The sequence below is a fragment of the Hirundo rustica genome, chromosome 3 (genome assembly GCF_015227805.2).
Source record: "Hirundo rustica isolate bHirRus1 chromosome 3, bHirRus1.pri.v3, whole genome shotgun sequence".
NCBI classification, from domain to species: Eukaryota; Metazoa; Chordata; class Aves; order Passeriformes; family Hirundinidae; genus Hirundo; species Hirundo rustica.
Genome location: NC_053452.1, coordinates 111,535,994 through 111,552,313, shown reverse-complemented (window position 1 = coordinate 111,552,313; position 16,320 = coordinate 111,535,994). Strand labels below are relative to the sequence as shown.

Below are 16,320 nucleotides of genomic sequence, written 5' to 3'. Positions count from 1 at the left end.
ACAATATAACTCATCACAATGGCTTCTGAGCATACAAAGCCATCCTCTACCTAGATGGCCTATAGGCTCCTCCACCACTGCCAACAGAAATACGATGTATACAGGGTTGAATTCCAGTTAGAGAAAACTGTTTTACAAATATAACAGTAACTCTTGCAGTGATGAGTTGGGTCTCTACCTAAAAAATTTCTTGTGCCCACTCTGAGTTGCCTGAACTGCTCCAGTAACCTGTTTATTTGAAATCTGGCAAGCAGACTTCCTACTGCTGTTCTTAAAATTACCTGGCTGTTCTGTTAGTCCAAGAAAATCACAGTGAGCTTCCATATCAGAATTATTTTCCTGAAGGGTTACACACACACACTGCATGCATATGTACATGCAACACAGATAAACAGCAAAAAAATTCAACTGGTAGGAAGGTTTATTATCTGCTCTTATATACTCAAAATACAGGAAAAAAGTAATCATCACAGTTCAAGCAAACATACTATGCTATTTTTTTCTACACACAGCAAAAATATTTTTTGTTATTACCTTAGAGCAGGAAGTTCATAATTAAATGTTCTGGCTTAGAATTCATTGAAAAGTCCAAGTTGCATAAATGGCATGATATCACCAAGATTACTTTAGGTTATTGGAGGGACCTGAGTCATATCTACCTAAAAAAAACCCTGTTCCTGGCATCTCTAGTGTTACATTATTCATTTTGGTTGTGTTTATTCCTCTAGGGTCTAGGACATTGTATTAGGTGCTGTACTAACAAGCATCATTAAGATAATCAATAACTACATCAAAGAGATCAGTCCTTCTACCCACAAGATTAAATATTATACTTTTTTTTTTCCTTATGTTTTCTGCATTTGAAACTACTGATGTATTCAAATATTTCAGGCAGCATTCTCTTCAGTCCATTCATTAAAACCTTTTCACATTAAATAGTGATTGTACCCATTAGGCACAAATTAGCTCTGCTAAGCATTTCTGTGCATATCTGGAGGACATTCCAACTTCCCCATAAAGATAAGAATACCAAAGACTTCTCTCCAACTCTTAGCAGTCAAGTGGAGAAGGCACAAACGACATTCTTAAATTAGAAGATTCAAAGTTTAAAGTAGACCTTTTTATCAAGTTATTTTTACCAAAAACAGTCTCCTTAGCAAGGCTGTGCTATGAAAAGCACAAGTACTCAATCTTCTCATTTTCCTCAAAAAAACCCCACTGTAAATGTATTTAAATAATTTACTACTACATATTTTAGCTGATCCCCTTCACCTTAACCAGGATGAAACTTTATCCATCTTATGCACTACCTTGCTTTCAAATAATCCTATATACTTTAATAGGGCTTTGCCAAATAAGACAATAAATATGCATAAACAAGGATAAGATTTTAATCATCTTAATGTAACAGTACTTCTTTATCACAAAGAAAAAAAAAAAAATGGAGGGGCTCCCTGTAACAGCCAGACTTAAGTGCCTTAAATCATTCCAGGGATACATTTGCTCTGTACAAGTGCCTGACAGGAGGCTGTATTCAGGTGGTCTCTTCTCCCAGGTAAGAAGCAACAGGATGAGTGAAAATGGCCCCAAGTTGCTGCAGAAAAGGTTTAGATTGGATAAGAGGAAACATTTCTTCAGAGAAGGGGTTGCCAGGTATTGGAACAGGCTGCCCAGGGAATTGGTAGAATCACCCTCCCTGGAAGTGCTCAAAAGGAAGGTGGATGTGGCACCTGGGGACACAGATTAGTGGTGCCTGTAGCAATGATGGGTTAATGTTTAGATTCCATGAACGCAGAGATCTTTCCCAACCTTAATGACTCTGTGATTCCATCTATCCTAACAACATCCAGCTACAGTAGGTGGAATTGTAATGGAGTCCTGGTGAGGAGAGAAAGATAAGCCTGTACACAATTTGGGTCCCAAGTCCTAAATAGACCAATAATCATTTGATTATACTTCCTCTCCACAACAAGGAGAACAAAGCTGTTCCATGGCTGAGGATTAGCTGGAATCTCACATTATAGTGATTGAGCCCTTGCCAGAACAAGATTTGATTTACAGCAGCCCATGAGAATGGCACTACATATGTCATATTTATTAGGATTGAATTCCTTCTCAGTAGATACTCGCCAACATTCAGTTGAGTGACTCAAAGCAATAAATCTATTTTAGGTTTTAAAGAAAACTATGACAAGCAAGACAAAAGAGAAGTTGCCTTTAAAACCAATTTAATTAGTGAGCTCTAAACTACTATAGGATCTAGCTAAACTGTTCTCCTCCAGTTTTCCCCTTCTCTCAGCTTTGCTACTAAATCAGATGTAGTCACCTACTTGTACCACTTTACCTGGCAGTGGTGCTGGTATGGTCAGCAAGAACAACAGAACCTATTTTACCATGTTTCCAAGCAAGCACAACACAGAAATTATTTCAGTCTGACTTCCTAGCTATATACAGGATACCATAGATGGCATAAACACACAAAATTAGTACAGACTTCAAAAATGTTGAAGATAAAATGCTACAAGCTGAGTTTTGGTGCTAAGCCACAATACACTGTGGAAATTAAGATCTAGGTCCACCATAAGCAAAACCACTACAAAAGAAATCTGACAGTAATAATAATTCCTCTGTAAAACTACTTTGCAGGGCTGAAATTAAACTGAAACACAAGGCGAACACTGTTGTCCTAACTCCACAAAGCTAGCAAGGATCAAAAAAATGCATTTTGTATTTAATATCCCAGTGGTGGGGAATTTAAAACTACATTCCTTAACATGTATTATCTTTTCCTTCTTCTAACAGCAAGTGCTGTGTGGTGCAGGGACGAGTCAGCAGATGGCACCCACGAACCAGAGCACACACACCCTGACGGCCTTTCTCTCACACACAGTGGGCTGGCTTATCCACAAAAACCTGGGATTTCTTTCTGTACTAGCCAGGATTTTCCCTTACTCCGTGTAAATGGTCTAAGTGTGTACAAATGAAGTTTACCTTCACTACTAAGGTGACTTGCTGCACAATCATCAGAGGCAAGGAGACATCAGAAAGAAGTGGAATGGTCCTTTGCACAGTTACTAAATCAGGTGTAGTCACCTATTTATACCACTTTACCTGGTAGTGCTGCTGGTATGGTCAGCAAGGACAACAGAACCTATTTTACCAGGTTGCCAAGCAAGCACAACACAGAAGTTATTTCTGTCTGACTTCCTAGCTTTTAATCTCAAGCTCCTTAATATCAGTGTTTTTACCCCAGTTTTCATCAGTTTCTGTGCCAGAATGCCAGTTGCAAATATTCCCTTTCACCTTGCCAAACACACACCTAAGACACAACCTCAAAAAAGAAAAAATAAAAACAAAATCAACATACAGGTGGTAATTTAGGTCAAAACTCAAAAGGCTTTAGAAAGAACTTATAATTCTCTTAAAATCAGTATCACAATACTGACACAACTCATGTTTTTTAGGTCTGGGGTTAACAGCAGTCCTTATGCTACAAGAATGTGGATAAAGGATAGCTGAAGGTACCCCAATAACAAAATAAAGTAGGGAGGGCATTAACTTCTATTGTAGAAGAAAAAGCAAGACAGGTACCAAATATTTCAAGATTAGACTACCCAAAAACTCTATACTGCATATTTGCAGTATGTAAACCATCTAAAATTCTAAAGATGTCACTGTCTTCACATGACTTTCACCTTATAAAGAATTTTCTGAAAATCCAGTGCCTGTTATTGTTCATGTTCAGACTCCATCACCCCTTCTGCCCTTCAGTTATACCACTAGAAATAGCTGCTTTTTTACACAAAACGAATTCTCATACCAAGTACAGATCCGTGAAACACTTTTTTTCTTCTTCCTCCTGTTAGTTAAAGAAAGAACAGGCTGGAAAAATACAGGGTTGTGCTTGAAAAGGAAGACACGGAAAAATCTCATCTTCACTCAAGCTACTGATAAGGTGTACATCCATCTCTTTCTGTTTCAAGACTGACCAGTATCAGATAAGGATTTAATTCTTAGACCTGAAATAAACACATGGAATACAGAGATGTAGCTTGGACCAGCTATTTTAAGCAGTTGCTTTTGTTGCCGCCACACGGCGTCAATCACATCATACATTTTAGATCAACAGAAAGACTGTGACGCAGCAGGGTTCTGAATAGATAATCAGAACTGCGCTTCATATGTGACAGCTCCACCAAAAAAACTCTCAAAATCTAAACGTATGCACAGGACAAACTGCATCTGCTATAGGTAGGTCACAAACCAGCAGGGAGTCAGAAAAACTTCCATTCAGAACCCCAAGAGCAATAGATTAAGACAATAAAACATTTTCTTTGGGAAATACTTATTAAAAGTTGTAGGCTTTTTTAGTTAAATCATTTGAAACCAGGATATGAAATAAGGAAGACAGATTATCTTCCTAAAAAACACCCCTGTACCACTTGTGCTGTGTATTTTTCCCTCTTAACTGTGAGGCAAATGGGAGCAATCACAGGAGCAGCTGCATCACAGAGCACCCAGTAGGTAGAATACACACCAGGTAAAGAAATACCTGAAAGGAAGATTTGTAGTTAAAGATGCAAAAGATAAAGGGATTTCCAGAAGGACACAGGAAGGAAGGACAACCTAACAGCATTCTGTGATGTATTTCCACACCTCCTGCTGACCAGCAGCAGACTAAAGGAATTTGCATGTGTCTATGGCCAAATCCCTCAAGTCAGACAGTTTGAAGCAGCCCTGCACGTTATTCAAAGGAACAGGATTCAACAGTATGCAAGAACTGAATGGGTCCAGAAGTTGCTCATTTAAGCATCTAATACTATATACCCCGAATTGTGTCCCTGCTTATTAAAGACACATTGCAGGGAGAATCCATCCAGAAGCTTTGCAAAGGCAAAAAAAGTGAAAGCAACCAGTGCTAACTTGCCGATGTACATTAAAAATGTTTGATATTGCACAGAAGGCAGCCTCTGGGCTGTGTCAGTGCTCTCAGTCTGTATATGACCCTGTCCTAGGAACTCAAAGAAAACCAAGCAAAAATAACTCCAGTCCCCAAACTGGCAGAAGGCTGATTTAGATGGCCCTGTGGCTTGATGAAACACCTCAGCTGTGTGAAATACCCATTCCCTTCTCTTCAAGACTGCTGGTATTTCAGCCTCAGGAAGAGATGTGTTTCTTGACTTCATCATGGCTTTTGTAAGTCAGCCCATGGTACACACCAGTCTGATATCGAGGCCTTAACACACAGACATCTCCCTCCCATTCAGGGCTGGTACCTCATTTCTTCAGCATCTTATGAAGTTCCCAGATGCTCTTCCCTTGTAAGCCAGCCACACACTGGAAACACAGGGATGAAACCATCAGATTTCTCCCCAGTACACTTTCCAGTAATCTGAAATGGAAAATTTCTATATTCTGCATGCTGCAGTCATACCATGTCTTTGTGCTTTTTTAACTCACCACAAAGCCAGGTAAAGCCAACACACACAGACGTGAGTCTACCCTGCTGCAGTGCAAAGTTGCTTACATTATTATCTTGCCAGAGATACTGCAGTTTTTTTTTCCCTGTTTTACTGTCATCTTAATTTCCAGCTCATTAGTCCCTATCACATGGAAGGCTTCTCTTAGCCCTCTGAGACAAACACATTACATCTACCATATCTGCAATGCCTCTGCTTCTGGATTAAGTTTCAAAGCTCAGTACAAAAGTTATGCAATTTAAGCAGGGTAGAGTGTCCAGAAAATACAATTGAATTAGAAGAAAATAACCTAAAAGTAATCACATTAAACCAAAACAATTAAAAAAAAGTACATTCACACACTACATTGGAAACTGAGAACTCAAACAAAATCCTCACTGGTGGAATGGTATCAGCAGATCTTTCTCCTCCGGATTTGACCTGAAAACAAAACCATGGAGAAATTCTTGCACTACTGAAGCAAATGCTAAAATTTCCATCAGCTGGAAAAGAATGAAGATGTCATCTGGCACAGAAAACATGTTTCAAATGTACAGAAATAATTGGTAATTCATATCACCTTGATTCAACTATGAACTCTCACCTTTGTGCTCAAATCTATTGCAGATTCTGTCTTAATTAATGCCACAATCTTAAAGCTGCCATCTCTCCCTTCTCCACCCTCTATTTTCTCACACCAGCTCCCCACACCCCTGATTTTCTAAGACAATATTCCTCTCCAAGAAGTACTTTTTACCCACCTCTATTAACCATTGGTTTATTAATTGCATTTAACTCTTGCACAGTGTTAACATATATTTTTTACTAAATATTTGAAAAATTCCTTTAAATAACTGGTAATTAGAGTTGTAAATTTCCTGTTTCAAATGTGATTAAACTATAAGGTTGCTTCTGTAAACGCAGTGTCTTTATGCATTGCTAAAGAAGGCTGACCTTCATTTAGCAGCCTTTTCCTTGGGCCAGAAAACTGATATCAGAACTTGTGGCTGGATTAGGACCTCTGATGCTATTAAAATAAAGAACAGCTGCTGCCCTAACCACATTAGAATGGCTTTACTGCACTTTTTGATTACTATCAGCTAGAAAAACAGGATTTTTGTTGATTTCAGAGTGACAGTTTGCTGGAGGGAGAAGGGCAAAACTGTGTTTGATTATTAGCAGATATTTGCTGATAAGAACTATTTAGTGGAACAAACCAAAGACTTTTCTATAAACTACATAAAGACAGCTTTTCCCTTTGAGAGCTGTAGCTCTTGCTTGTGTCAGCAGATACCAGAAGGGTTGACTTCTTCCTTTAATATGCAATATGCCAGCATGACTTTCAATGAGACCCAAGGAAGTTCCTGCAGAGTTCATGGCTGTGCTTTATTCGAAGTGTGACCTGCTATCTTATCATCTTTGCTTTTATTTCTTTATAAAAATATGCCATGCCTTAGACTGCCAGACAAGAAAAGAAAAAAAAAAAAAAGGAAAAAAAAAATCCAAATAGGAGCAACACTGGTCAAGAATAGCAAGTATCACCAGTTACAATAAATGTTACCATCCCAGAAAACAATATACCCTCCTATCATCCTGGAGAAGAAAGGCTCAATATTCTGTGTACATGCAGTCAAACTCAAAGTATTTCTAAGAAGGAAAATGAGAAGGAAAACTCTACCAATACCAAAACTCTGTCAACAGAAGTCCCTGGCTGAACCCCTCTTCCTGCTAACCCTGGTGGAGTTCAGAGGAAAGCCACACCAGCCTCAGTGTTCCAGGCCAGATCCAACTTACCCAAAGATCAAAAGGCATTTGAGTCCGGGAATTTAGTCCAACCTATTACAGGAGACAGACAACTGCCAAGTGGAATTGTAACCTAAATTTGTACAATGTTTAGGGATATTTAAATCAGACCTATCCACAGTTTATCCTACAGTGGCCATTGTGCTGGAGAAAGGGGGAATTAAGAGGATGGCTTTTTACTGACTTACACACAAGACCTTGCGATTCCTTATGGCTCCCAGAGCCTGCTCACTCATGTCAAAACAGAAGGTCCCCATAAACCTTGACATGGATTTACTAACACCTTTGTTAAAACATCTCATTATTCAAAAGTCTGTATTTTAGTAGAGCTGGTAAGAAAATTAAAATTCCTTAAAAACAAAAACAAAACAAATAAAACAAAACAAAGGAAATACCCTGAATGGTCCTTTCCCAGGAAAGATTTCCCACCCATCCTGGTTTGAGATAACACATTCCCTCTAGACTGCAGAGTAGAAAACAGCCACAGAAAGCCAACACTAGAAGAATTTTTCCATAGTTGCTCTTAAGGAAAAAAAGTATGTTTCCAAATTTAAAAAGCAGACAGTAACTGCTGTCTTGTGTGTTCTGGAAAGAACATTAATCAGGTTATTTTTGTAATTTACAAACAACTAGTATAGTTAAATGCTTTGAAGCACTACTTCAGATTTCAGCTGCAAGGAATACAGGCCTACCTTTAACCCAGTTGGTCTTTTGCCAGGCACATTCTCCCATTGAAACGGGGCATTTGTGCTACCAAGAACGCTGTGCATGGATGGGAAAATAACCTCAAGTACTGTAACAATTATTAGGCAGCATCCACATGACAGACAGTGGCCTTTCCGACACAGAAATATTTGTTACTAACTTTTTTTGTTTAAAAAGAAAACAACACCAGCACCACCACAAAAACACCAAACCACATTCTCAGAGCAGGACTGAACATTGATGCAATTGAGGAATATTCAGAGCTGGGTAATTCCTGCATGCCAACAGCATAATCTCCAGAACAACCCAAGAGAAGATGGAAGGAATGCCTAAACTAGACTGACAACTCCTTACAGCTCCTTTGGAAATTCTGCAGATCACCTCAGAGAAAATTACCATCAGACCCTATATACATACGTAAATGCAAGTTGTCTTGTGAAGAGCTACAAGAGCAGCCTTAAATCATCTCCTTATAAATATGCATTGACATTCTGAATATGCAAAACACACCAATCAAAATTAACTCATTTTCTGCCACTGAACCAGAATGAATACTCAACAGATCCCAAATGTCAATGAAGGTGAACTTCCCTACTGCCCCTTCCCCAGTAAAACCTCCGCTCCTTGTGGTTACTGTGGCTTGAGACCTAAGGAGTTCCAGACACTGAGATGCTTTGTGGATCTTACTGCCAGTCATCTTTAGAGAGTTCACAAACCACAGTACATCCAACTTCATGCAATTACTGCTTTTCTTACCAGAGCTCCCCAACAGAACGCACACCTGACCTGTGAGCAAAGCACCAGAACAACAGCTACAGGGAGGAGCTGTGACACCACATCCCATTCCATGTGCCAACACAGAGCTGGATAACAAGGTCCAGCAACTACACCACGGGGTAAAAGGGAGGTTTATGAATGACAAATACAGAATCATAGAATAGTTTGGGTTGGATGTAAAAAAGATGATGTAGTTCCAGTCCCTGTCATGGGCATGGACACTTTTCCCTATCCCAGGCTGCTTCAAGCTTCAACCAAGCTAGCCTTGAACACTTCCAGAGATGGGGCATTCACATCTTTTCTGGACAACCTGTGCCAGGGCCTCACCACTCTCACAGTAAAAATTTTCTTCTTAATATCAATTGTCAACCTACCTTCCTCCTTTGGTTTAAGGCCATTTTAAGGCCAAATATCAACAGGTTTTTCAGTTTTAGAGAGAATTTTTATAATGAGACTGAAAAAAATCAAGCTTACCACTTGAGCAGTCAGATGGAATATCAGATGCAGAGCATGGAAGATCACAGGTGTTTTCAGACAAAACACTGTATTGCTCAGAGACGGTTCATAGGAAAAGTATTTGAAATTAGTTAGAGAAAAAATGTAATGGAAAAAGAACTTTAGATTGCCTATTTCTTAAAGCAAGAACAGCCTCCTAAAGCTTTATTTTAGTGCTTCCATGATCATACAAAAAAAAGCAGTGTTCAGCTGTCTGCAAACCAGCACCCATGGAAAAGTGCAAAATAGGATTCCCAGAGGGCAGCTGTGATTCGTGAAGAACACTGCTCCTGCAGCTTCTCTTTGTGAGATCTCTGTATTTTCATTTTATTAGATTCACAGACAGACTACAGTAAAGAAACACTTCCATTTTCACAGAATGCCAGAGAGTAACACTGATCCCATTTATAATGCAGGACAAAGAAAAGTAGATAGATTCCACAGCATGAGGCACAGTCTACTTCAAGTGGCAGCTTCTGATAATGTTATCATATCAACCACCACCAACCTTAAAAGGTAGAAAAACTGAAAGTAAAACAAAGCAACAGCAAGTGTACCAGGAAGGCAGAGTGAAGCAGGCATTCCTTTCCAGCCTTGGAGCCTGACTTCATCTTTGCTAGGGTGACCTTCCACTGAGTCCAGGCTGGAATACTAATATTAGACTAAAAAGAAGTGTGCCACCTTCTAAATATAATGATGACTCAACACCTAGAGGCTTCAGTGATGTAATATGAACAAAGAGATTCTGACTTCACAATCTAGATGCTCAAAACTCAAGTCAAAAGGAACAGATCTTCCTTCCCCTGCAGACACAAAGCCTGCCTAGAGCCTCCCAGAGCATCATCTTGAATTGCCTGTAGGAAAAGGGAACCGAAGAAACATTTTACACATGGCAGCAGACACACTGGCTCCACTTTGTTTAAAAGGAGCACTGAACAGACACATTTCAATTATCTGCTTCAGTCCAAGCATCAGGAGAAAGTTTCAGTTCCAGAATTAACATATAAAAGTTAAAGACAACAGAGCAGACCAGTGAGCAGTCCAGTGCCTTTCACTGAACCTTAAAAATAAAAATAGCAGCATGAGAATGGGCTTTGGTGAGAAATCTGAATGCAAGTACAAAGGAAAAAAAGCCTTTACAAGTAAGGCTACAAAGAGCTCTTAAAGCATCACCCTTGGACAAATATTTCAGCATCCACCTGAGGGAGCCTTAAATATTTTTCAGGATCCAAGTTCAATAATACATCTTAAAAAAAAAAAAGTCAGAGGAAGTCTAACAGAGGCTCCTGCAGTAAGAGCAAGCAATCATCCAATATATGTAAATAAAGTTGTAATGTGAAAGAATCCCTCATGAAAATAGTATTTGTTTTCATAGTAAAGTCCTTCTATTAACGTAGGATTATCTTTTCCATTGGCTTGATAGTTTGACTTTTCTCCTTCCTGCCCCACCCCACCTTTATTAAGCTCACAGTCCAGAAAATGCATTTTTAATCACCTTAATTCCCCAGTCTTGCATTCCCACACTGGCCCTCTGTATCAGAATTAGTATGCACTTCAACAGATGTTCTCAGAATCACAGACTGGAAGAGGCTGGAAAGGACCTCTGGATGTCATCTTTTCCAGCCCACCCCTGGCTCAAGCAGGGCCAGCTCAAGCTCAGCTACCCAGGCATGTCCAGACAGCTTTGGAGTTCCCCATAGAGAATGAGAGACTGCACCACCTCCCCGGGCACCCAGTGGTATCACTGCCACAGGAAAAATGCATTTCCTGATGTTCAGAGGGAACCTCCTGTCTTTCAGTTATGCCCGTGGCCTCTGCTCCTGGCAGTTGGCACCACTGAAGAGAGTCTGGATCAGCCCTGTTTGCACGCTGTCTTCAGTTCACACACATTGCTCAGGTCCACCTGAGCCTTCTCCAGCTCAACAGGCACAGCTCCCTTGGCCTTTCTCCAGAGCAGACAGGCTCCCATCTCTTCATCTCGGTGACCTCCCTCCAGTATATCTATGTTTTCCTCATGCTGGAAATACCAGAACTGGAGACATTTGATCAGTATTTTCTCATGCAGAAATGATAACAGTATCTCCTACTAGTTTAGATTACATTGGCAAGAAAAAGCACTTGGTGGACTTTGGCTATCACTGCCTAGGCAGCTTCACCATAACTCAAATGCTCAGAAACTGATGAATCATTCTTTATCTGAAATAAAACCATCAAGTTTAATCGGTGCTCCCTCCAATTTGAGCTAAAAGAATGGTAAGAAAAGGAGCATGCAGCTTCTAAAACGCTTGAGGAAACACATCCTTCCCTCATGAAAACATATTCTAATAATGACAGCTTTGTGTAAGCATATCCTGAGGCACTACAGCATCTGAAGAAACCATCCTAAGGGACAAAGATGCTTCACTTTGACAGTGTGTTTACCAGTCCCAGCCTGAAGGAAGTTCGAGTCACAGAACAGAAAGGCTGGTTTTACAAAACAGTGATACGTGTATAACAAAAGCACAACAAAAGGGTTACTAGCCAGAGTTTAAGGGCTATGGGCAGCAATTAACTGCTGAAACACTCAAATACTCACCCTCAGGAGTTATCAGTGTCATGGCCTTTGGATCACCAACACAGCTGCTTTACCAGGAAAGCTAAAAGAGCAGCACCTCCCATTCAGTCACACAGCCAGCCAAAAGTAAGCGTCAATTTTGCCATATCTTGCTCACACATAAACAGCCCCAACAATGTGGCAAACCCCAGGGTTAAGGCGTAATTTTACTTTCAGCTTCTTTACAATAAGACTTCCATGACCCAACCAAGTCAGTGCAGTACACTTCAAAACACCAAATTAATCTGCCCCTACCATTAAGAGTTTTATGCCAAAACAAATGATCAGAACAGAAGACAGTGACAGGGGCACAACCAAATGTGATCCCAGCTTTGCAACAGATTACCCTGTTGGATAATCTCCTCACCTTTGCTGGATTTTAGGAAGAAAAAAGCCCTGTATTTCGAGCAGACTGTAAAGAAGGTACAGTTTTCATTTTCCTTAGGAAGGTGCAGGCTGTCCATGATGGGAGTGGAGATAAGCAAAGCCACCTCCCCTCAGCTGTAGCAAGCTGCTATCCTTCTGAAGCTGCTAAAATATCCTGCATAAATCCTTAAATGCCCATATAATGGACCCAGTTATCTGGGGCACTCTCCTGATCCAAGCACACATTTGTTTCCAAGAATGCAGCCTGGAAGGTAGGGAAATATTTTTTGACCAGATACTCTGTTACTGAAGCAAGATCAGTTGTAGGTAGCATTAATCTATATTCCCCTTTTCTTCAGTGTTTCAGGGCAGTCAGTTCCAATCAGCTTCCTTGAAGCCTGATGGCAAACTCATCTTCAGATCCCAGAGTCCCCAACTCTTCAGGCTCAGAATGGTGAGGCCTCAGGGTGCCATCCAGGAGAAAACCCAGGCCTGTGTCTTTCCTTGCAAAGGACATGGCCTCCAGCTGCCAGAATTCCTCACCTTCAGAAAATGAAAATCCAAACTCAGGCTCCCTGCAGGTGCCATCATTGCTTTTGACAGGAGATAGAATCCCTTCTAAGAGGGTTTGTAGACACACAACACTAGTGAAAGGATATTTGTGATACAGGACTCAGAACAAACCAAATCAGCTTATCCCCAGCATAGGTGTTCATGCTGCCAGTAGCTGCTACGAGTCCACATTCCAACATAGTCTGGAACTTACTCCGTACCTGATACAAAGGAGTTAAATGCCTTCATATTAAAACCTGTCTTTAGTGAGTGTATTGCTTAGATATTAGAGTGTTAGAAGTTCGAACTTGACACTTCAGCCCCTTAGACACTTCAGATAGTGTAACTTTAGTACTGACAGAGTAACTTCTTTACATTAACACTGTTCCATGCTAAAGCCACTCAGAACTTTTGACACCAAATCAAACCAGCCACCTAAAATGAGGGGTTTCTCTGGCTTCCTTTACTAAGGCTTTACTCTCTGGCTTTAGCTAACTTGTAACTTCCAATCATACCTTCACTTTCCTCCTAAAAGTGCAAGTCACGAGTAAAAGTAAAAAATACATCACAAAAAGCTTTACTTTCTTTAGAATGAACACCACAATTAAGCAATTAGATATAACCATTACTGTAGTACATACTTTTTAGAAGTTTAGTGTACCATTACAAATACTTCAGATCAATATATAATTGAAGATATGATTGTTGATACCATTTATGAATAGTGATCATGTGAGATTTTAAAATTTAGCTTTGCAACTTGACAATATTTTATTTTGAATTCATGTGTGCTCTTATCTTGCAGCAACAGTTATTAATAGAAAGGATTATGGGTATTAATCAACTGGGAACACAGGCACATGTTCTACAGGAATAATAAAAACCATAATCAACTCCCCAGGTCCTTGGATTTAATGAGAAATCTGAAGGTAATCCCATCTCGTTAAATAGAGACTTACAGGAGAAACCACTTACCTGCAAACAGAGCTGTTCCACCCACAGCACGGACAGGGCATTTACAGACCCGCACGTGGCACAGAACATCCACCTCCACAACCCAGCTGCTATTCTTAAGACACATCCTTAAGTCCTGCAAGTCTTTGGGGATTGCTATCCCACATACTTACATAATCAGCCATTCCATTTTCTAACTAAGCCATCAGCTAAATACCAGCATACAGCTCTCAAAAGGGAAAGCTCAGGAGCAAGTGGGGATAGAATCTCTGCAGGGTGAAGAGAGAGATTATCCACTTCTAGGTGGGCTTGTTTTCTTATTCAAAAACTGGACTTTCAGACCCCTTCAACTTTAGTCAAGTGAATTACCAGATGGTGGGAAAACTCTGGAAAATGGCAGAATGTAAATGCAAGATGCTTATTAGCAAAAGGCCTATTCAATAAAATAGGGCACTGTTTTTCAGAATTGCAATTTAGAGTGTAGAATTTGTAATATATAAATGCCCATTTTAAAGCTCATATCACAGCACTAGTATATATTACTCAGACATAAACAAGACATTATTACAGAAGACAAAAAAATGCCTATAAAAACTAAACCCAAATAATTCTGCTTGTGCAGCCTCACCAGACATCACTTTCAGTACCTCTAACAGGAAGCCTGTATCCTTAGAAGTCTTGTTTTATTCCTCTTTTATCTGGTAATCCCCCCACTGAAAAGTCTTCATCCATTCTGGCCAGCTCTGGTCCCAGTGATTTTGTAGTTTTATCTGGATACCTCAGACAGTTTCAGGCAAAACCCACTGTACCACTGCCAGCTTATATCTGAATTGAAAATTCTGAACAGGACACTCAAGTAACTTCAGATGTGCCTATAACAATTAGCTCAGACTCATTTCATCAGACAATAAAGCCCCAAGCTATCAGTTTTATATTCCTGAAGTCTCAGTCAGAAAGAATACTAGACTAAGAAACAGGAACTGAATGCTTCCTGCAAGAGTTCATTTATTGTTATTATTATTATCTTAAGACCATGTTGTTCTCAACATTGTTTTAGATTAATTGCAGAGTTCAAAATATTTTCATGAAGTTTCTCATGTCTTTTTATCTAGAAAATCTGAAGTGAATGACAGTGAGAACAGAGTATTACAGATAACTTAAAACACACCAGACATTATCTCTCTTCTCCACAAGTACATGAAAGGAGGTTGGAGTGAGGCAGGTGGTGGTCTCTTATCCAAATTAGCAATCAGTAAGACATAAGGAAAAGGTCTCAAGGCATGCCAGGGGAGGCTTAGCTTGGATATAAGGAAAAAATTATCCATCAAAAGGGTTGTCAAGCATTGGAACAGGCTGCCCAGAGAAGGGTTTGAGTCACCAGCCCTGGAGAGGTTTAAAAGATTTGCACATATGGCATTTGGGGACACAGTTTAGTGGTAGGCTTGGCAGTGCTGGGCTAATGGCTGGACTCAAAGGTCTCTTCCAATTTAAGGATTCTCTAATTCTCTGAGAAAATACAGAAAGGCAGCCTCCCATTTCAGTGACCTGCAACCAGCATGCATGAGCAGCCATCATGTTTGACTTTGCCATTCCCACCATCCCTGCAAGCCAAGGTTGCCATGAAGACACAAACCTCCATTTCGGTATTCTGCAAATCTCAACAAAAGAAAAACATTTTTTTCTTGACTTCAGTTGACAAAAAGTCTTTTAGGCTCTTGAAATAAATGTCAAAGCAGAATGTTCTTGTCACCTTAGAAAGAAGTCATATTTGTGATCAAGTTTTGTTGCATGGGACAGATTAAACTATTTGACTGACTGCAATAAACAGATATAAAGCATAGGTTTCTCTTACAGGGAAAACTTAGAAACAGACACTGTACCTTACTGTCCTCATCCTCAAACACGGACTGGTGAACATTACAGGCGAAGAGAGAATTTGGGAGATCGTTGAAATCAATTATTTCATGAAAATCTTCCTCTGCAAAACATCTTTTTAGGCCGTTGTCTCCATTGATGGAGTAGAGTAGGAACTGTCCTCCATCCTCTGGGATGCACCCATAGTGGCCAAGGCCCCGCATTCCAAAGAAGTAAGAATCTCCCCTCATCCCTGGTAGCATAGAGAAGATAACATCACATAGTTACATGACATATTTAAACATTCCACATCCACAAGGTAAGCCAGAGATTCTTAAGACTGGGGGTTCTGTTTGTATAAAGTAAATTTCACACTATTTCAAGGCAAAACTGGCCTCTGACACAAGGCACTAAGACCAGTCTCACCAAGGTTCAAACAGGGACTTGGCTTTAACTTCATTTATTAGCACAGAAAAGGCCTAAACATATCAGTACAAGCTTCTGAACCCAAACAGAAGAGATATTACTTAAGGGCCCCTTGCCCTGTGGGAAAACACTGTGCTGTATCTGGGTTTAAGGGAACCATGTTTGTTACTGGGAAGGCTGCTGATGCTTCTGAGTCTGCAGCCAGCTCAGGAAGCATAATGCCCAGGGTTAGAAGAACTTTGAAAATAACTCTGAAATTTAAACCAGGCATCAAGAAAAACAAAACAAAACAAAACACCCCTGGGGAAAGGAGCGTGAACATGGCATCATCAAAAA

At 40.0% G+C, this 16,320-nt stretch overlaps 1 protein-coding gene across 2 annotated transcripts in view; it reads right to left on the bottom strand.

Moving 5' to 3' along the window:
- RCAN2 (regulator of calcineurin 2) overlaps positions 1-16,320 on the bottom strand; it is an 83,011-nt gene that overhangs the window by 59,337 nt on the left and 7,354 nt on the right. For both annotated transcript variants that reach the window (XM_040057684.2, XM_040057683.1), the window contains exon 2: positions 15,585-15,811. In XM_040057684.2, coding sequence (XP_039913618.1) covers positions 15,585-15,809 — 225 coding nt within the window. In that variant the 5' untranslated portion in view covers positions 15,810-15,811. The remainder of the gene's footprint in view (positions 1-15,584; positions 15,812-16,320) is intronic.